The 22,569-nt window shown below is 42.8% G+C and overlaps 1 protein-coding gene across 8 annotated transcripts in view; it reads left to right on the top strand.

Annotated features, from left to right (window-relative positions):
* The first annotated feature begins 251 nt into the window (after positions 1-251).
* The window catches only part of ADCK1 (aarF domain containing kinase 1), a 164,701-nt gene continuing 142,383 nt past the window's right edge, over positions 252-22,569 (top strand). For 3 of the 8 annotated variants that reach the window (XM_057488274.1, XM_057488272.1, XM_057488273.1), the window contains exons 1-3: positions 553-927; positions 13,178-13,323; positions 15,364-15,447. In XM_057488274.1, coding sequence (XP_057344257.1) covers positions 13,189-13,323; positions 15,364-15,447 — 219 coding nt within the window. In that variant the 5' untranslated portion in view covers positions 553-927; positions 13,178-13,188. Of the gene's footprint in view, positions 360-552; positions 928-13,177; positions 13,324-15,363; positions 15,448-22,569 lie in introns of those variants that run through there. The other 5 variants (XM_057488270.1, XM_057488271.1, XM_057488267.1 and 2 more) reach the window with 3 other exon arrangements.

Here is a 22,569-nt window from a genome sequence, read left to right as displayed (position 1 = left end):
TCGGGTGTCAGTAAATTTTCTTGTTCTAATAATCCAAAACTATCTTCCACTGAACACGAATATATGACCTATTTGGAAAGCCTTTGGAAAACAAGTTTTCAAGAAGATTCTCTGTCCGCAGCCCTGGCAAAAGAGGCCACTTGACAGGTAAAGTGTTTGTAGTCCCTCCGACTCTGCCCCGGTGGATCTTTCACCCAGGTCCTCCTGCTTAGGGAATCAAGAACTACAAGTCCCGGCAGGCCGCGCGGCGCTTCGGCTTAACCGAGCGCGGTCAGGGAGTGGTGGACAGCAAGGTTCTCTTGGTACCCCCGACGTGGAGGCGGCGGGAAGCCGGGCTCTGCGGCTCTGCTTCCCTCGGGGTGAGTAGGGGCAGCCCCTCGGAGGCCCGCGCGGAGCCAAAGGTTGCACAGCACGGGCCGCGCAGGGGAGCCAGTGTGGATAAGCCTGGTGCTCGCTTGTACTTAGGCCCTCGGGAGGAAGCCTCTCCCCCGCCCCCACCGGCCGGTGACCTTGTCACCTGACGTCCGGCGCGCGGTCACGTGGTTCGCCCGACTTGGCAGTGCCCCGCCCTTTCTGCGGAGACTCTCCCCCTCGTTCTCCAGTGGGGAAAGTGTGGAGTGGCTTCTGCGGGGGCGCAGTCCTGCGCGTAGGTAGAGTTGAGCTGGGGGAACGCTTGGGTGGCTCAGCCAGACGTCCTCACCCCACGGTGGCCTCTGGGCCCCGAGTCGCAGACGGCAGGGGCTGGAGAGTGATCCGTACGTGTGCAGCGCGCGACGCAGATACCCCACCTTCTGCCTGTATGTGCCCGGTGCTCCAGAGCGCTCCTTATCTCCAGCGCCTCGCAGGGCCCTTCGTAAACGTGTGCTGATGACAGCCCGGGTATGGAGAGCAGCCTTTAGAAGACACCTAGTACAGCCCTCTCCCCAGGTTAAGTGTCATTTACTTTCTACTAACTAGGAAGTCATTCAATTCAACAAATATTTATCGATCCAGGTCCATGATGCTTGCCATTTAGTGGGTACTTAAGAAATATTTGCCAAGTTAAAAGTGAATTAGATTTTATCTGTGTCTTTTCTTATGCAGTGGTTCTCAAAAGTAAGAATCACCCGGAGGGCTTGTTACAAAACACAGAATGCTGGACCCCATTCCCAAAGTTTCTGATTCAGTAGGTCTGGGGACATACTTCTGAATACTACTGTTTTTAGGAAAAAAATCCCATGAACTTAAAGCACTAACTCTTCACACTTGGTTATGGGCCTTTCTGTCCTTGTTTGCCAGTTTAACTTTTGTAGTTATAGTAAACACGTGCATATTACTTTGTACACTGTTAATTCCCCCCTAGATTACTTGATATACAGATTTTCATGTGTTTCCCCTGTCTACTCTGGTACCTTGGCATTAGTCAGGGATTCTATTTAATTAACATTGATTTGACTACCTTTTGGGCATCAGACATTACCTTTGGCAGATTGTAAACCTGCTCAGGCCAACTAGGTGGTCCCTGGCATAGACTCAGCATCTCTCCAGTCTTGAGACATGACCGTATCATCACGTTGTTTGCTTTTTATCTGTGTCAGTAACCAGCTTACCTTGAAAACCTCATCTCTCTATCTCCAGGGGTATTGTTGGGTCTTTTCCAGTCTTGGGAGCAGACCAGAAGAAATAATGCTTATTTACCTACTAGTTTCTCTAGGAAATGGCAGGAAGCTGTGGTCACTTTTTAGGATTAATGAAATCAGAACCTCGGGTGCCTTTCCTCTGTGCCTGTTTTCACCTATATACCAAGCAGGGGGAGGTGATTCCAGGCTTCTTGTCCCAGAATATGGCATGGACATTGGGCTGCAGATGGATAGTAACTGAAAAGGCCTAGCTGCTTCCTGGCCCAGGAACAGTAAGGGCTTAGAGCCCCATTTAGTTCTGTCCAGGGGATGGACCTGTCATGTGACCACCAACTTCCGTTTTGTAGAACTTGCCATACTCTCCTGTTGTCTTGTTTCATGACCTGCTGGGGTGTTCCTGTGGTCTAAGTGAGATGGATTCCATTCTTGTTGTAGATTTGACAGTAACAGCACTCCTAAATGTTTCATAGATTGTAACTGGTTGTTTCAATGAGGTGCTTTACTTGATAATGTGACAAGTAGTGGATTTCCAGAGCTCCAAGCAGTGTCTTCCACATGCCTGGCATTGTTGGGGGCTGGTAGAGGGTCAGAAATCATAGTCCAAGCCCAGAATGACTGATGCGGTTACTACTGATGCGAATCATGTGAACAGCGGTAAGAACTTTTGTGAATGGAGATTCTGGGAATACCTGTCAAGGAGGTCATGTACTCCATAAAGAGAAGGGCCCAAGCTCCTACTCTGCCCTTTACTAGCTGAGCCACCTGGAGCAAAGCAGCCACCCTTTCTGCTCCTTGGTTTCCTTTTTTCTGTCTGGGGATGGTAATAATATTTGCCCACCTCACTGGGTTGTGTGAAATATCTAATGAGATAATGAGCGCAAAGGACTTTGCAGAGGTTAGTTGTTGCTAATATTTTTATCTAGTGATTAGGTTTTAGGGTCTTGGTGAACTCAGGCCTTCCCCTACCTCCCTGAAAGTGTATGGTCTTATGAGAGAGAACTCAAGGGAAGTCATAAAGTCAAATAAACAGAACAGGACAGGTGATTCATTAGCAAAGGGTTTAATAATGAAAGGTGTTTTTCAACCACAGTCATATTTCACAGCTGACAGGATCTTTTAAGCTACCCAGAGGGAAGCAACTCATTTGCATGTTAAAGACTCATTGACACCTTATGGAAAACTTCAGCTCTGGTCTATTTAGACACAATTTGGCTCCAATATCATCTATTTTATGTTTTTCAATTTCCACCTGTTTTATTACTGAGGACATTTGCATTAAAATTGTGTCTTGGGAGTTGCATCTGCTTTGCTGACACTTCCCCATCCAGAGACATCTCAAGGCTGCTGGTGGCCTCAGTGCCTCCAGGGGCAGTCCTGGAGGAGGGTGCACCAGAGGTTGGGGTTTAGAGGAGGCAAGGGCTGGGAAGTGGTGCTGGAGGCGACTAGGAGAGGCTGGCTTTCAAATCGTCAGCCCTGGGTGTGTGAATCTATCTGGGAACCTGTGTTGTTAGTGGCTCTGCATGGCCTTCATGGGATATAGTTTATCGATTCATTGATTCATTCATTCGGGAAATACTTTTCGAGCACCTACTATGTGCTAAGCCAGGGCTTGGAAAACTATAGCTTGAGGTCCACACCCATTACATGTTGTCTGTGGTTGCTTTTTGTCTTGCACCACAATGAGGAGTTGAGTAGTTGTAACACAGACAGTATAACCTGCAAAGCCAAAAATATTTAGTATACAGCCTTCTCCAGAAAGTTTGCTGACCCCTGTTCTAGGCAGGGAGAGCAGCAAATGCAAAAGCTCTGAGGCCAGAATGTGCCGGGTGTGTTTCAGGAATGACAAGGAAGCCAGTGCTATTGGAGGGGAAGGTGGAAAGGCCTGAGACCCTGTGGGGCATTGGGGAGTCAGATCACATAGCCTTGGAGACCATGGGCTCTTCCTCTAAGTCAGGTGAGAGCCATTGGAGAGTGGAGAGCAGAGCAATGCTCAGTTGGACTTAGGTTTCAGAATAGACTGGGGAACATGTACTCAGTCATTTGTTCAATCATTTATTTATCAGCAGACTTATTAATTAATTAACAAATGCTGCCTTTTGCATTTAGTGAAACAGGCAGATGGGACCAGATCATTAGAGATAAAAGCAGTGCATAATAAGACCAGAGAGGAAGGAGTAACAGATTCAGAGTGATTGACTCATAGAAAGCTTCATAAAGGAATAGAAGGGGGTTGAGGGTGGAGGGATATTTTGGGAATTGAAGCTGGAAAGGTAGATTGAAAATGGTGTGGGCCTTGACCTCCTTGCTAGTGAATTGGACATTTTGGGTGGTGGTGGGGATGTAGGAGTGATCTGAATGCAGTGTGGGTTAGGATGAGGGTAAGTACAAAGTGAAGGTTGGTGGGATGGTCAGTTTGGAAGGGGGATGATTGAGTGGTTCAGGCAAGATGTGATGGCATTCCTCCCCACCTTTATTAATTGTACAAGGTTGTGCCAAATGCTGATCCCTGATGTACTTGGAGTTCTTCCACCCAAGCTCTTCAGCTTTTCACAGAAGAAGAAATAAAATTCAAAATAACATTAAGGAAAAGTCTCATGCTGAACATGTTGGGCATGATGTTAAAGTAGTGTCTCCATTGATTTTCACGATGACCTGTGAAATAGGTACTAACATTAATGCCCTTTATAGATGATTGCATGGAGGCTCCAAGTGGTTGTGACTTGCTCCAGGTCACACAGTGGTGAGCAGTAGAGCCGGGATTCTTCCCTGCTCCAGAGTTCCTGGCTACAGATGCTCCATACCACCTTCTTAATGTAGGCTTCTATGTAGGCCCCACAAGGAAGGTCCTTGGACCACCCCTCATGGACCTTGTCATGCTGATGATCTTGAAAAAGGAAAGTGTGAAAGGAGCTGAGGCTTCTCAGCCTAATTTAAGTCCTGCTTCTGGGTCCAGTTGGGCACCTGTATCTTGGCAGAGACAAAGTAGAGGGTGATCTAAGCATGCTGTCCCTTTTGATAGAAAATACTACAGGCGACAGTGTAGAGAGCAAGGTGAAAAGGGAGGGTTAGGCGGGGGCTTGCAGGATGTTAGAAGCAATGTGCGGCAGTCCTCTGGAAGCTGACAGGCAGGGGAGTAGATAAAATCCTTAACCAAAGCATGGCATTGGTGAGGAAATAACAGTGATAATAATAATAATGATGATAGGGTGAGTAGAGGACCATAACAGTAACAGTGTGGTCATAGTAGTTGCCCCTGTGTTCTTACTGTGTACATGGGTGCCTTGCTTAACATTTTGCATGCTTTGCTTGTTCCTTACCACCAGATCAAGTAGGCAGTGCTGTTAGGATTCGTGTTTTACAGACAAGGTCACGGGATTCAGAGGGAGTTAGCCATTTGTCCTGCTTACCCAGTGGTAAGTGACTGTATCAGCACTTCAACCCTGGCCTGGCAGGCATGCCCTCAGCATGCTTAAGTTGAGTAAACCCTTGGCTTACTAAAGTGTTGCAGAATGAGCAGTTTTCATAAATAAAGAGAATATAAAGAAAATAAAGAGTGTGTGACAAAGCAAGGTTGTAATTTACAAACCTTTTTTGTGCAGGGTTAGGAACCCATCCCAGGAGTTGGGCCAGAACACTTGTGTTTAGGAAACAAATGAGTTTCTTAAATTATTTTTTAAAAGTTAATTGTTTGCAGTCATACTGGTGGGTTGAATGCAGTCACCTGGGGTTGGGGATAGGTAGGATCAACTTGGAAGCCTTGGTTTTTGGGCATGGTTTCACTGATGGATTTGACCACATGAAGCCTCTCTGTATTAAAAAGAAGATACTTAGAAGAGTAGTTCTCAAACTTTAGTTTGCATATATACTACTATTATGTTATTAGAATATAGATTTCTGAGTTTGATCCCTGGAGTTTGTGATTCAGTGCAGCAGGGGGTGGACCTCAGAAATCTGCATTTTTGTGGGTTAAAAAATATTTTGATTGATATTAAATTTTTTTATTAGTATAATTGACATGTAACATTATGTTGGTTTTGGGTGTACAGCATAATGATTCAATATTTGTGTACATTGAGAAGTGATCACCATAATACGTCTATTTTAACATCCTTCAACACAGTTACAAATGTATTTTTTTCTTATGATGAGAACTTTTAGGATTTTCTCAGCAACTTTCAAATATGCAATGCAGTGTTACTAACTATAGTTGCCATGCTGTACATTACGTTCTCATGACTTGCATATGTTATAATTGGAAATTTGTACTTTTTGATCCTCTTTACCCATTTTGCCAACCTCCCACCCACTGTCTCTGGCAATCACCAGATCTGTTCTCTGTGTATGAGTTTGTCTTTTTTTTAGGTTCCACATGTAAGTAAGATCATACAGTACTTGTCTTTCTCTGTTTGACTTATTGCAGTTAGCAAAATGCCCTTCAGGTCCACCCATGTTGTCAAAAATGGCAAGATTTCATTATTTTTTATGACTGAATAGTATTCCAGTGTGTGTGTGTGTAGCACATTTTCTTTATTCAGTCATCCATCAATAGACATTTAGATTGTTTCTATGTCATGCTGTTGTAATGGTGCAATGAATATAGGGGTGTATGCATCATTTGGAGTTAGTGTTTTTGTTTTCTTTGGCTAAATACCCAGAAGAGGAATTGCTGGATCATATGATAGTTCTATTTTTAATTTTTTGAGGAACTTCCATACTGTTTTGCATAGAGACTGCATGAATTTACATTCCCCCCAGCAGTGCACAAGGGTCCCCTTTTCTCCACCCTTGCCAACACGTTATTTCTTGTCTTTTTATAATAGACATTCTGACAGGTATGAGGTGATATCTTGTTGTGTGGCCATTTGTATGTCTACTTTGGAGAAATGTTCAAATTGTCCATTTTTAATTGGATTATTTGTCTTATTACAGCTAAGCTGTATGAGTTCTTTGTACATTTTGGATATTAACCCCTTATCAGATAATATGATTTGCAAATATTTTTTTCCCATTCAGTAAGTTGCCTTTTCATTTTTGTCAGTGGTTTTGTTTGCCATGCAGAAGCTTTTTAGTTTGATGTAGTCCCACTTATTTATTTTTGCTTTTGGTGTCAGATTAAAAAAAATTATTGCCAAGATTGATGTCAAAGAGCTTACTGCCTATGTTTTCTTCTAAGAATTTTATGGTTTGAGGTCATATGTTCAAGTCTTTAATCCATTTTGAGTTAATATTTGTGTATAGTGTAAGATAGTGGTCCAGTTTAATTCTTTTGCATGTGGTTGTCCAGTTTGCCCTACACCATTTGTTGAAGAGACTGTGCTTTCCTCATTATGTATTCTTAGCTCCTTTGTTGTAAATTAATTGGTCATGGGGTGTGTGGGTTTATTTCTTGGTTCTGTATTTTGTTCCATTGATTCATGTTTCTGTTTTTATGCCAATACCATACCATTTTGATTACTATAACTTTGTAATGTAATTTGAAAGCAGGGAGCATGATTTCTCCAGCTTTGTTCTTCTTTCTTAAGATTGCTTTGGCTGTTCGAGATCTTTTGTGGTTGCTTACAAATTTTTGGGTTATTTAGATTTGTTCAATTTCTATGAAAAGTGCCATTGGAACTTTGGTAGGGATTCCATTGAATCTGTTCATTGCTTTGGGGTAGTATGGACATTTTAATAGTACTAATTTTTCCAATCCATGAGCGTGGAATATCTTTCCACTTATTTGTGTCATTTTCAGTTTCTTTCATCAGTGTCTTACAGTTTTTAGTGTACTGGTCTTTCATCTCCTTTGTTAAATTTATTCCTAGGTATTTTATTCTTTTTGATGCAATTGTAAATGGAATTGTTTTCTTAATTTCTCTTTCTGATTATTGGTTGTTAGGGCATAGAAACAACAGATTATTGTACCCTGCTACTTTGTTGAATTCATTTATTAGTTCTAACAGTTGTTTTGCTAGATTCTTTAGGGTTTTCTATATATAATAACATGTCATCTGCAAACAGTGCTAATTTTAATTCTTCCTTTCCAATTTGTATGCCTTTTATCTCTTTTTCTTGTTTAATTGCTCTGGCTAGGACTTCTAATACTATGTTGAATAAAAGTGGGGAGAATGGGGTTCTGTGTCTAGTTCCTGATTATAGAGGAAAAGTTTTCAGATTTTCACTGTTCAGTATGAAGCTAGCTGTGGGTTTGTCATATATGGCCTATGTTATGTTGAGGTATATTCCCTCTATACCTACTTTGCTGAGAGTTTTTATCATAAATGGATATTGAACTTTGTCAAGTGCTTTTTCTGCATTTAACTGATTATATGATTTTTATCCTTCATTTTGTTAATGTGATGAAGAAATCTGCAGTTTCAAAAGACACCCAGGCTGATTTTGCAGGTGTTCCTCTGACCATACTTTAGAAATACTGGGTTAGGAAAACAACAGAATTATAAAAAGTTCTAAGTCAGAAAGAGTCAAACAAGGACAGAAAAAGAAACAGAATAGGTAGGTAAAATAGCATAGATGGGAGACAGTAAAATTAAATTCATGTATACAAGTTATTATATTAAATACAAACAGAAAAGATCAACTACATGCTGTTCTGAGAAACTATACAAAATGTAAGTTAAAAGAATGGAAAAAGATGTACCTGTGAGTACTTACAAAAAAAACCCCACAAAAACTGTGGCTGTATTATGAGGCAAGAGTCAAAATCAACTTTAAAGAAAATGAAGACAAGGCTGTTTGTAGTAGTAGATTCCATTCAAAGGGGTGACAGAGAGGCATAGAACGGGGAGGGGATGGTCACAGACAGAGTCCAGAGCAGAAACAAATGGTGATGGCCCAGGTCTTCCCATTGTGTCTGTGCAGGGTTTGCATCTGCAGGTGGCAGTTGTCCTGGGTGGGACTTCTTCACTGGCAGCTGCAGCTGTGGTCAAGGATTTTAGTCTGTTACAGAATTTCCACAAATTGAAGGGGAGGCAGGCCATTGGGTGCAGTGATGCCAAAGAGTTCACCGGCTGAACTGAGCAGGTACAGGTTTGGTGGGGAAAGGTATCAGGGAAGCCAGGAGCCCACTTGATTCACTGACCTGGAGTGTGGATTTGGTTAAACAGATCAGCAGGTGGACACTGACTCCCAAACTGTAAAGCACCCTGTGGGACTGTGAGTGGGTAAAGAACTAAAGTCATTGTATTCATCCTCAAGGAGCTCACAGTTTAGATGAGGGGCAGTCTATTCTAACTGAAATAAATATACTGAAAGTCAGCCAGATGCAGCGAGCTTACCTGGCTGATTCTGACTAGCTGCCATTTTGGCTATGGTTTTAACCACTTCTACCCTAAGCACAGAGAGCTCATGACAACTGTGTGTACATGTTGATATAATAGTTACACATAATGATGGTTAATCTATATAAAAATAGCATCCTTTATCACATATTCACTATCCTTTCTCTTACCCTCTTTGATTTTCTTCTTAGCACTTAACCCTAGCTGCTGTTCTAATATATTACATGTCTGTTTGCTAATGATCTGTCATCTCATCTAGAGCGTAAGCACCACATGGGCAAGAATTTTGTCTGTTTTGTTCACTCTTCTTCCAGTGCCTAGAACAGTGCCTGGCACTCCTGAAGGAAGAATGACCTTGAGAGTTGTCTTGTGCCAGGTACTATACTAAGAATTTTATATCTCTATCAGATTTCATTTTATCAGCAATTTTGGAGGTAGGTAACATCCCATTTTACAAATGGGGAAATGGATATTAAGAAAATGAGTTTAAGAAAATGAGTTTTAGAAGGAGGGACATAATAAAGATTAGAGCAGAAATAAATAAAATCGAGAAGAATAAAACAATAGAAAAAATCAATGAAACAACTGCCACCTGCAGATGCAAACCCCCGCAGAGACACAACAGGAAGATCTGGGCCATCACCATTTGTTTCTGCTCTGGACTCAGTCTGTGACCATCCCCTCCCGACTCTATGCCTTTCTGTTCACCCCTTTGAATGGAATCTACTACAAACAGCCTTGTCTTCATTTTCTTTAAAGTTGATTTTGGCTCATGCCTCAATACAGCCACAGTTACTTATTCTTTTTTGTAAGTACCCACAGGTACATCTTTTTCCATTCTTTTAACTTACATTTTGTATAGTTTCTGTGAACAGCATGTAGTTGATCTTTTCTGTTTGTATTTAATATAACTTAAATATATGAAGTTACTTTTACTGTCTTCCATCTATACTTTCTATTTTTCCTACCTATTCTATTTCTTTTTCTCTCCTTGTTTGACTCTTTTGACTCAGAACTTTTTATAATTCTGTTGTTTTCCCCTTTGCATTCTCCTTTTCCTAATCCAGTATTTCTTCTTTGAGAAAATAAACAAAATAGATAAACTTAAGCCAGACTTATCAAGAAAAAAGAGTCTCCACACATAAACAGAATCAGAAATGAGAAAGGAAAAAACACTATAGACACCACAGAAATACAAAGAATTATTAGAGAATACTATGAAAAATTATATGCCAACAAACTAGATAACCTAGAAGAAATGGACAACTTTCTAGAAAAATCCAACTTTCCAAGGCTGACCCAGAAAGAAACAGAAAATCTGAACAGACCAATTACCAGCAACAAAAATGAATTGGTACTCAAAAAACTACCTAAGAACAAAACACCTGCAGCAGATGGCTTCACTGCTGAATTTTATCAAACTTTTAGTGAAGACCTAATACCTATCCTCCTTAAAGTTTTCCAAAGAGTAGAAGAAGAGGGAATGCTTCCAAACTCATTATATGAGGCCAGGATCACTCTAATACCAAAACCAGGCAAAGATACCACAAAAAAAGAAAATTACAGACCAATATCCCGATGAACATAGATGCAAAAATACTCAACAAAATATTAGCAAACCATATTCAAAAATGTATCAAAAAGATCATCCATCATGATCAAGTAGGATTTATTCCAGGGATGCAAGGATGGTACAACATTCGAAAATCCATCAACATCATCCACCACATCAACAAAAAGAAGAACAAAAACCACATGATCATCTCCATAGATGCTGAAAAAGCATTTGACAAAATTCAACATCCATTCATGATAAAAACCCTCAACAAAATGGGTATAGAGGGCAAGTACCTCAACATAATAAAGGCCATATATGACAAACCCACAGCCAACATCATACCTAACAGCGAGAAGCTGAAAGCTTTTCCTTTAAGATCGGGAACAAGACAAAGATGCCCACTCTCCCCACTTCTATTTAATGTAGTACTGGAGGTCCTAGCCATGGCAATCAGACAACACAAAGAAATAAAAGGCATCCAGATTGGCAATGAAGAAGTTAAACTGTCCCTGTTTGCAGATGACATATTGTACATAAAAAACCCTAAAGAATCTATTCCAAAAGTACTAGCTAATATCTGAATTCAGCAAAGTTGCGGGATACAAAATTAATACACAGAAATTTGTTGCATTCCTATACAGTAACAATGAACTAGCAGAGAGAGAAGTTGGGAAAACAATTCCATTCACACTTGCATCAAAAAGAATAAAATACCTAGGAATAAACCTAACCAAGGAAGTGAAAGACCTATCTATACTCTGAAAACTACAAGACACTCACGAGAGAAATTAAAGAAGACACCAATAAATGGAAACACATCCCATGCTCATGGATAGGAAGATTAATATTGTCAAAGTGGCCATCCTGCCTAAAGCAATCTACAGATTCAATGCAATTCCTATAAAAATACCAACAGCATTCTTCAACGAGCTAGAGAAAATCATTCTAAAATTCATATGGAACCACAAAAGACCCCGAATAGTCAAAGCAATCCTGAGAAGGAAGAATAAAGTGCGGGGAATTATGCTCCCTGACTTCAAGCTCTACTACGAAGCCACAGTAATCAAGACAATTTGGTACTGGTACAAGAACAGAAGTATAGACCAATGGATGAGACTAGAGAGCCTAGATAGAAACTCAAGCATATATGGTCAATTAATATATGATAAAGGATCCATGGACACACAGTGGGGAAATGACAGCCTCTTCAACAACTGGTGTTGGCAAAACTGGACAGCTACATGCAAGAGAATGAAACTGGATTATTGTTTAACCCCATACACAAAAGTAAACTCGAAATGGATCAAAGACCTGAATGTAAGTCATGAAACCATAAAACTCTTAGAAGACAACATAGGCAAAAATTTCCTGAATATAAGCATGAGCAACTTCTTTCTGAACGCATCTCCTCGAGCAAGGGAAACAAAAGCAAAAATGAACACTTGGGACTACATCAAACTAAAAAGTTTCTGTATGGCAAAGGACACTATCAACAGAACAAAAAGTCATCCTACAGCGTGGAAGAATATATTTGTAAATGACATATCTGACAAGGGGTTAACATCCAAAATATATAAGGAACTCACACACCTCAACCCAAAAAGCAAATAACCCGATTAAAAAATGGGCAGAGGATATGAAGAGACAATTCTCCAAAGAAGAAATTCAGATGGCCAACAGACACATGAAAAGATGCTCCACATCACTAATCATCCGGAAAATGCAAATCAAAACCACAATGAGATATCACGTCACACCAGTAAGGATGGCCAGCATAGAAAAGACTAAAAACAGCAAATGCTGATGAGGATGTGGAGAAAGGGGAACCCTCCTACACTGCTGGTGGGAATGTAAGCTAGTTCAACCATTGTGGAAAGCAATATGGAGGTTCCAAAAAAACTAAAAATACAAATACCATTTGACCCGGGAATCCCACTCCTTGGAATTTACCCAAAGAATACAACTTCTCAGATTCAAAAAGACATGTGCACACCAATGTTTATTGCAGCACTATTTACAATAGCCAAGATAGGGAAACAACCTAAGTGTCCATCTGTAGATGAATAGATAAAGAAGATGTGGTACATATACACGATGGAATACTATTCAGCCATAAGAAAGAAACAAATCCTACCATTTGCAACAACATGGTTGGAGCTAGAGGATACTATGCTCAGTGAAATAAGCCAGGTGGAGAAAGACAAGTGCCAAATGATTTCCCTTATTTGTGGAGTATAACAACTAAGCAAAACTGAAGGAACAAAACAGCAGCAGGCTCACCGACTCCAAGAAGGGACTAGTGGTTACCACAGGAGAGGGGTATGGGAGGGCGGGTCAGGAGGGAGGGAGATGAGAATTTAGGGGTATTATGTTTAATACACATAGTGTGGGGGGGTTACAGGGAAAAACAGTGTAGCACAGAGAAGGCAAACAGTGAATCTGGCATTTTACTACACTGATGGACAGTGACTGCACTGGGGTATGAGTGGGGACTTGATAATGTGGGTAAATATAGTAACCACATGTTTTTTCATGTGAAACCTTCATAAAAGTGTATATCAATAATACCTTAATAAAAATTGAAAAAAAAGTACGATATGTATAAAAAAATGAGTTTAAGAAAATGACCTGGGGTCATACAATCTAAGTGGCAGAGCCTGGATTTGAATCTTTGTCTAACTAGGAAGCTCAACTGTTCCTCTTTCTCGACTTTCCTTCTGCAGGGTCTGAGGACATGGCCAGAAGGGCTCTCAAGCTTGCTTCATGGACCAGCATGGCTCTTGCCGCCTCTGGCCTCTACCTCTACAGTAACAAGTACTTCGACCCTAATGACTTTGGTGCTGTCCGGGTGGGCAGGGCAGTTGCTACGGTAGGTTTTCTTATTTGGGGAGTAGCAGAGGATCTGCAATATTACTTGCAGGTGTTCATACTTGTAACAGGTAGACATGCTGGTCACACATTTGTGGAGATGCACATGTACCCATGCATGTGTAGACCTCCCTCTCTGCAGTTGCTTGGGCACGGTGTGCACCCTCATGCACCTGTAGTCCCATGTGCACATACTCGGCCATCCTGAAGTTAAACAGAATGGGATTGCACAGGGCCCCTGTTCCCAAGCCTTTACATGTAAGGTTTTGTATCTGATTGTAATGACAGACTCAGGGGTGGCACTGCTCAGCAAATGCACATGGAAAAAAGACTTTGCAGCTTTGATTAAATTCTACCAGAAAACTTGACTTCTCTCTAATGAGTTGGTGTGAATGGTGCCTGATGCAGGGTTCATATTTAGAGCCTCTAGGCCTCAGAGAACTTTGGGGATCCCCTCCAGTCCCCAAGCTAACAGAATCTGAATAGAATATTTGACAGAGGTTTTCTCCAGTGGCTCAGGAATGTCGTAGTGGTGTGATCATGTTCTCTTAACTCTGCAGAAAGCGACTGTCCCAGATGTGCCTCTGTCGTTGCCCCAGTGGTGGTAGGTTGCTACGTGCTTTATGCTCTCTCTCCTCCTCTGTCTGCTGCAGGAGGAGCTAGCTCTTCCTTTCTTCCCCTTGGTGTGGATGTGCTCTGATGCACAGTCTGTTTGGGTTGTTGTCTAAACATGTCCTGAAGTCTCAGTGTTGCCAGGTCTCCTCTTTAGCCTGGCTCAGAAGGGGAGGCCACTGATGTGGTGCCTGCTCTCAGGGAAACTGAGTCATAGAATCAAGGCAGACCAATAGATAAACAAGCCATGGAATGTGAAATGACTCCCAGGTGTTTCCTGAGTGCCTTGGCTCAGCATTGTCTTCTGTGTTTTGAGGGGTAGAAATGAACTGTCTCACCCAGACCCAGCTTTGAAGGACTTCTGGTTGAGGAGTGCTTATGTGAATGGGCCAAAGGACAATCTAAAACATGTGTTGGGTCAAGGTGTGTGACTCAGGTGCCTGCTGCTGTGGGACCTCAGACACAGGAGTGAGCACTGTGGGCTGGGAGTCAGGGTGAGTGCCCTGCGGGAGGCAGGGCTGGATGGAACCTCAGGGATTTGAGCAGTTGGAAATGAAGGAGGAAGGTATCAACCAGCACTTTCTAAACCAGCCACCTGGCTGTGCATTCTTTAAAGGCCAGGGCTCTGGTCTTGATCAGCCTTGTGCACTGCTCACTGATCAGGACTTGCTCACGGTTGGCCTTCAACAAGTTTATGTCAAATGGAATGAAGTTGGGGGTGTAGACAAAGGAATGGACTCCTCTCAATATCAGCCTTATAAATCCTTTAATTTCTAGGGGCCTCAGTTGCTCAGTTCCGAAAGGGAAGGTTGGGCTAGGTAATCCATGCCTGAGATATCTGAAAGCCTGTAGTTTTCTTCTTCTCCAAGGATAAGAGGGATTTCTCCTGGAGTTTTGGACAAGGAGCCCAGAACCAAAACTTATGCTAGTAAAGCAAATGTATGTATAAAATGATATTTGTTTGGGATACAGAGAGGTGGGATAAGTTTATCCAACACATTCATTCAGCTAGTATTTACTGAGCATTTGCTTATGTGCCTGACACTACAAAAGGTGCTGGGGGTATGGTGATGAACAGGAAGGACAAGTCCCTGAATGTATAGAGCTTAAATTCTACTGAAAGGGAGACAGTTTATATACAAAGAAGCACAAGAGCAAGGTAATTTTGGATGGTGGTTTGTCATGATAAGCAACTGGGAGTTCCTGGTAGGTGGGGCAACTTCAGATCAGGGCTCTCTGCAGAGCTGGCTTTTGTGCAGAGCCCTGATTGTCAGGAAAAAGCCAGCTAGGCTAAGATCTAGGGGCAGGGCATCTTAGGGACTGTACTCCTATAGACAAACCACCTGTGTCAGGGGCCTACAGCTGCAGGGCTTGGGCCGAGGAGTAATGTTTGATGTGGTGCTAAGCCTTTATTTTTCTTGGTTCATAGACAGCTGTCATCAGTTATGACTACCTCACATCCCTGAGGAGTGTCCCCTATGGCTCAGAAGAGTACTTGCAGCTTCGATCCAAGGTAAGGAATTCTTGGCACCCATCTGAACTAGGCCAGAACTGGGTAAGTCCCGATGTGGCTGCAAAGCCAGCAAGCTTCCCATGTGCAGCTGGAGCTAGGCAGGGGGCTGTGTGGGGATTGAGTTTGGGGGCTTGGGAGGAGAGAGGGGAGGATCTCCTCATTGGAGGTATTTTACTGCTGATCGGCTGGGCTGCCAGGTTGACGTAAAGCTGGATCCTGTGGGATTGAGGTTATTAATCTTACAAGGCACTGGCAGGGAGGTGTGTTTCTGGGCAGCACAAGTGTCTGGGATGACTAAGGAGGGATGAAGGCTTTCTCCCTGAGATAACTCAGCTGGCTTCCAAACTGTTTTGTCAGGCAAAACCCAATTGAAAGAGGTTAATTGCTTCCCTGTCCTTTGACGGCTACATTGGGGCCTTTTGTAGGCTTCTGAGTGGAGCTGTCCGCCCCACACACTGTCCTCACTTGGATTAGGGTAGTTGATTTTGATGCTACGACTAGATGTTCACAGAAAAGGACATCAAGCAAGAGGGCATTTCTGTTGGATATAAGTTAAGTTTAGGGTCAAGTGTAGATACCTTTGGTTCCTTCAGAGAGGTTTGTGATAGATCTGTGTGTTTTTGCTCAGCCTGGAATGCCTTTTGCCCTTTAGAAAATCCCTCCTCATCCTTCTGAACTCAGCTGAAACACCTCCTTTCTGTTATTATGATTTTTGTCTCAATCATCCTAGGTGGATGGAATAATTAGTTAAAATTTTCTTATTTAAACTTTTCATTATAGAAATTTCAATCATTAATAAGAGCAGAAAGAATAGTATAATGAACTCTTATGGAATTGTCATTGAGCTTCAGAAATTATCAATATTTTGCCAGTTTTATTTCATCTATTCCTCACTTTATTTATTCACTCATTCATTCTTAAAATTTATTTATTTACCAAAGTATTTAAAAGCAAATCTCAGGCATCATATTACTTCATTGGTAAATACTTCAGTATATATCTCTAATAGATGAGGATCTACAATACCATCATTATACTTAACAAAATTAAGAATAATTCCTTAATAACCTCGAATAGCTAGTCTACATTCAAGCCTTCCTTGTCGCAAAAATGTCTTTTTAAAGTTACTCTGTTCAAATCTGGAACCAAACAAAGTACATGTTTTGCATAAAGATTTGGTTTCCTAAATCTTTTCAAATCTATAACATCTCTAATATTTTCCCTCCCTCCCTCCTCTTTTTTTTTTTTTTTTTCTTGTAGCTATTTGCTTGTTGAAGGAACCAGATCATTTATCTTGTAGAATTTTCCACATTCAAGATTTGGCTGATTGCATCCACAGAGTGTCATTTAATGGGAAATAGATTCATAGCACACAATTCAAAATACATAACATTTGAACATACGAAACGATCCTTCTATCTCTGTTCCTCAGGTGCCCAATTTTCCTGCCTGGAGTCGACTGTTATTTTCTGTTCATCCTTCCAGAGATATCTTCCTACTTGAATTTAATCGCTCTATTTTTTTTATTCCTGTCACAGACGATAGTTGGTTAAATGTCTTTCTCTCTCTTTAGACTGTAGATTCCTTTAGGTCAGGGATTAGGTCTTCTTTTTTTGTATTTTCTCCCTCTAGTGATGATGCCCAGGACTGAGTTGATAGTATTAATGTTTGTGTCAATGCCAAGCTGTGCCCTGTTAGCTCCTTGCCTTGGGAGAGGCCTGAGGAAGGGTGCAAGGCTTTGTGGTTAGAAGGACTGAATTTGTGCCTTGCCTTTGGGATGGTCATTTAACCTTGTGCAGCTGCCGTTTTCCTTGTCTGTAGATTACAGATGCTTATGCCACTTAACTAAGGATTATACAGAGAATATCTGAGACAGTGCCTTGTGCAATGTAAGGGTAAAGCAGGTGTCATTACAAGTGAGTCAGATGTCTGCTGGCAGGTGTGCTCTGTGAGGACCAAGACTTGGTCTGGGTTGTGGGTCTCCATGTCTGCAGCACCTGCGACAGAACGCAGGACACAGTCGGTCCTGAATAAAAGTTTGTTGAATGAACAAATGAGTGAAATGTTTGTACTGGAAGCTCTCAAGGCCCTGTCTCTGAGACTTAAGGCCCCCCTGGCTTTCCCTGCCTCCCCTCCCCCTTTCTCCATGCACCAGAGCTATGGGCCCTGGAGCCCACCGGAGTGACATTCTGTGGAAGGGCTGAGGCCAGGGCACAGGGGCAACCCCTCCGCAGAGCAGAAAGTTGTCCTTCGCGTGTAAGTCATCTGAAAGGCAGTAGTGCTACAGTTTGTAGAGAAGCTGACAGCTTTGGGGGATGCAGTAGGGGAATTTCAGCCTGGCATTGGATAAGATGGGCAGTGTGTGGCAGCTGGCATCCGATAACAGGGGTTCAGTCTGGTGCCCAGGGCTTGTGCTGGGAAGGGGGAGCTGGCTGGCACTAAAGAGCATGAGTAAATACTGCAGGAGTGTTTCTTCCATCGGAACACTTCTCCTTTCTCATCTCCTTGACTGATAAAGGAGTGAGTGAAGGGGAAACATAATTATCTCTCCTGTCAAGCCAGCGTCCCCAGGTCCTGAAGTATGTCAGAGCCAGGAGATGAGCTCTGCAGACAGTGACTTAGAGAAGCACTTTAAAGGTTGGTGCTCAGCTGGCTGGGATCCAGTGACTCAGTTCCTCATCAGAGTGGGCTGGGAGTAAAGGAGTATTTTTTAGGGGCACAGTGGCACTTTGCTAGGCAAAGGAGGGAGTGGGTTAGGGCCTAGATGCTTTGGAGATCCAGACTCCTGGTGCCCACGATACCTATAAACAAAGACAATGGGTGTGAACCGGCCTCTCTGCAGCGCAGAAAGAAGTCATGGCTGGTACAGATATCCTGACAATAGGCTGGAGGAGGCAGAACTGAGTTGATTCTGACTGAGGGGTTGGGGTATAGTGGACATATGTTGATTTTAGAGCTCAGGAACCATTCTCATTTTGGGGAACAGCACCCAAACTTCCCTGTGGGGAACCACCCATATCTCATGTACTTGCCATAGGTTTGAGTGGGGCTCACCCCACCCTCAGCTCCAAGGGTGGGCATGTGACTTAGGCCATCTGTGGAGTCCATTCCTCTGGCCCTAAAGATGATTCAGGGTTGGGCATTCTGAGCCAGTGCTGGTCAGTGAACATCAATTCCAGGTCTTTTATGAGGGTCCCTCATAGGAAACTCTTTTCTGGTGGGTTAGCTAGGAGTATAGGATGTTTGCTTAGAGCTACTAGCAGCTGTCTGGCCACCATGAGGGGAAAGTCTGCCTGTGAATAGAGCCAGCATTGTAGAGAGATGAGTTGTTTGAGTACTTGTATCTTGCTGGAACTGAAGTCAGACTATCACTGGCCTTCTCAGTTACGTGTGCCAGGAAATTTTCTTTCTCCTTAAGATGGTTCGAGCTTGGTTTTCTGTTACTTGCAACCAAATGGGTCCTGTTATAATGGGGACTCTTGGAGAAGCATGCTGGATCTTGACACATAAATAGGATTTTGATAAGTCAAAGGACTCATGACTCAAGGGAGGAAATGAAATTCAGAAATCCCAAAGCCTAAACAGGGTAAGGAGTGGTATGGATGCTGCTGAGTAGAATTTGAGCCATTTTGGACCTTGAGCCAGGTCTGTAGGCTCTGGTCTGCCACTAAGTACCTCAACTTCCCTATCTGTGAAGTGGTGGCAGTGGTTTTGCCCCAGCTGAGTTTTTAAATCAGACTGAGAAGCTTTGCTTAAACACTGTGGATTATTTAATCTAGCCAGATAGGAGATCCAGAAGCATAGGTTTTCTCCCTATATTTTAACTAACATGATTTTCTGTTTCCCCTATTTCTACATTTATTTATTGGAATTATGCTATAAGGAAGAGCTGTACCTTCCTCCTCAGTTGTTCATTGAATCATTTTTTAATCAATACAAGTTCATGGATATTTTATTCTATGGGTTAAGATCCAAAACAATCATTATTTATTTTTATTGCTCAAATTGTTCCAACTGTGGACTGGAAGCTCCTTCAGCTTGATTCCTATGTCCTTTTGGTATAACCTTTTTATTTTTTGAGCACTATCTTAACTTTCTGGTACCATAAAATGTCCCAAACTCATTTAGTATTTTCCTTGCCCTAGCTCTGGAAGCAATTGCTTCTCCAAAGACCCTTGTTTCTGTTGTTGTAGAATGGTATTTAGAAACCAAGATGTGGGTGCTAGGTATGCATATTACTACTGGGAACAGTGTTAGGGAATATATGTATGTATTCTTATGCATACACATCTATTAAAAAACTGTAGGTTCATACTGATATCTCCAATTCTAATCTAATGTCACAGAGTTCATTTTAACTTTCTTTCCTTATATGTAACCTATTTCTCTCATGGTGAGAAACCTGCCTCATTATCTACAATTTATTTACTCATTTGTTCAACCCTAGTATACCCTAAAATACTTAAAACCCCTGGAGCATACAGGAACAGAGAGAGTGGCTCAGGCTGAGTGAGACTGAATGAGTTAAGTTATTTGAGCTGTGTTTGGAAAGGTGGGTAGGATGGAAATGTGCCATTGGGGACAAGTTGATCTTGGCTGATGTTGATGGGTAAAATTTGGGGGATTTACTGGAGACTAGGATTTGGGTGAGTGAAGGGGCATACTGTTAAACGGAATGAGGTAGGTTACAGAGGAACTAAAACGTCAGGTTTCATACCATAGACAGTGGGGAACCACGGAAAGTTCTTAAGTAAAGTTTTATTAGGGCTTCAATGAATAAGGATGCTTAATGTTATCAGTTACTGAATGTTTTTTTGAACTCTTACTCTTTCAGACAATGAGTAGAAGTGTGAGTGTGTGTGTGTGTGTGTGTGTGTGTGTGTGTTTGTGTGTGGAGAGAGAGATCTCATGTGCCTTTTCCTTTGTTAATCAGAGTCCTAATATCAGAGGAGTCCTCTGTTGCTGCTGTGATGGGGAAGCTTTTTAGCTGAATTCATTCACTTTCTTGTGTCCAAGTAGTTCACTGGCTCCTGTGGCATCAGATGCTTCAGGTCAGCAGGATATGTGTGTCATATTAGTTACTATAGTGCTTAACATTTGGGCTTGAGGAGGTAATGATTCATATGCTTTTCCTCTATGCCTGAGAAGCAGAACCAGGGAGATGCAAGACTGCTGGGTAGACATAAAAATGTCAGCTTTATTACTGATAAGTGCTGGGCTCCAGCATGTAGCTTGGGTCTGGGAGCAAGTAGGTTTGTTGAACTTCACCCCTGAATTTGACAGGCCTACCTACCTAGGCATAGACGTGGCAGGACGAGCCTCACATGGGGGCCGGGCGGAGCTGACTAGGAGCAGATCCCACCGGGAGAGGAGAGAGGAGGGCGTGAGCTGCGCATGCTCTGTTTCTTCTCCTAACTCATTAATCTGATTGGCGATTCCTCTTCCCACAGGGAGTAAGGGAGAGGGAAGAGAGAGGTCAGGAGCATTATGCCTCTAATAGGGCTCCCTCCACAGGCTCCTGTGACCCTTAGAGATAGAGTCACCTGTAGTACTTACCCTCAGACGGGGAGGTAGCTGTCAATTTGCTGTGTGAACCTTTGGAGCCCATTAAATCCTGCTCACCCTTATCACTGACCTTGCTTAGGGATACAGGCTGCTCTGGGCTGGAGTATGAGATAAATATTTAAGCATTACTGAAATCTGCGTTTAGAGGAAGAGGTCACATGCTGGCAACCTTTTGAGCCACGGCATACAGTAGGGTGTTCTGGGGGACAAGGGGTATTTCAGACGAGTGAATATTGGTCAGAGGAGTAGAGTAAGGGGCTAAGGTAGGGTGGTGACTCTATCTGTAATTACACAGTTGAACTTGAGGCAGACATCTTCGGCATCAGCCAGCTCAAGCCTAATGTACAGATGCAGAGCTGGAGGTCCAGAAGCATGAAGTGATATCTTTAAGCCCGCCCTGCAGGCTTGTGGCAGATCATGGACTTGGTCTTGGACATCCAGATCTTACCCAGTATCATGTTCTTTTCCCTTTGTCCTTGGTCTGTCTGTCCACTTGCAACTTGGGGAAAAGCACCAAGTTGGCAAGAAAGTGAACCCAAAGATACCTGTGCAACCGGTCTTGCCAACTAGTTGTTGCTGCTTCTGGGATTGCTTCTCCCCTGGCCCATCCCACAGGGTGTGAGCCCTGAGGCTGTAGTGCTGCAGGGGTGGGGGTGGGGGTGTTGGGAAACAGCGGGGAGGAGGGAGACTGGCAATAGAGCCTCCTCCCTGGAATTCCTTTATTTATTTAATCAATCAACCAAAGAGTTAATTCAACAAATATTTGGAATTTGCATTCCCCAGTGAGGGAAGTGTAGAACCCCCAGTAGCTCTTTGCTTTGGGAAAGGGTTTCAACTCTTAAGCTATTGAACAAATGCCAATTGGGGGATAACCATGCCAGTAGCAGCTTGGTGAAGATGTGATAATTCAATAAGCATTTTAAAGATCTTATTATTCTGCAGGGGAACTGGAGCAGTGCCTGGCTCTTTAGGAATATACTCTGAAACCTGGGGACTGTTCTGGCCAGACTGGGTCATGCCTTCACCAGTTTCCCACCCATCTGTTATTAACTGAGGCTGCTCTGTCCCAGGTCCCGTGTGAGGCTCAGGCTCAGAGGATAGAAAGGGAAATAAGGCTCCACCTCTGCCCTCCAGTTGCTTACAGTCTAGGAGGGCAAGCTTGTGAAATCACCACTTGGAGAAGGATCCATTTGTCTTCATCCCATCTCTGGCCCCTGACAGCAGCTAACTCCTAGCCAAGTGGAGCAGCAGCCAGAGCCCGCCCGGTGGGTTGTGGGGTGGGGTGGGTGCATGCCATGGAGGCCTCCTCTGGAGTAGTGGTCTCTGTGCCACTATTCTTTTGCATGGGCAGTGAATGTCAGCCTGGTGTGGAAGCTTGTCAGCAAGTTTTCATGCATCTGTCCCTCAGACTCCCTTTTATGCTTTCGTTCATCATCATGGAACATTTGCCTAAGAGTATTCTGCACCGAGGATGAGGGAAATTGAATCTTTGCTGTCTTGGTGACCAGCTTTCTCAGTTTGTGATAATTTCTGCAGGAGCATGAGCTGCATTTAATT

This window comes from Manis pentadactyla, chromosome 11 (genome assembly GCF_030020395.1).
Source record: "Manis pentadactyla isolate mManPen7 chromosome 11, mManPen7.hap1, whole genome shotgun sequence".
Taxonomy (NCBI): Eukaryota; Metazoa; Chordata; class Mammalia; order Pholidota; family Manidae; genus Manis; species Manis pentadactyla.
Note: the sequence above shows the minus strand (reverse complement) of the source record. Positions and strands in the feature narration are given on the sequence as shown.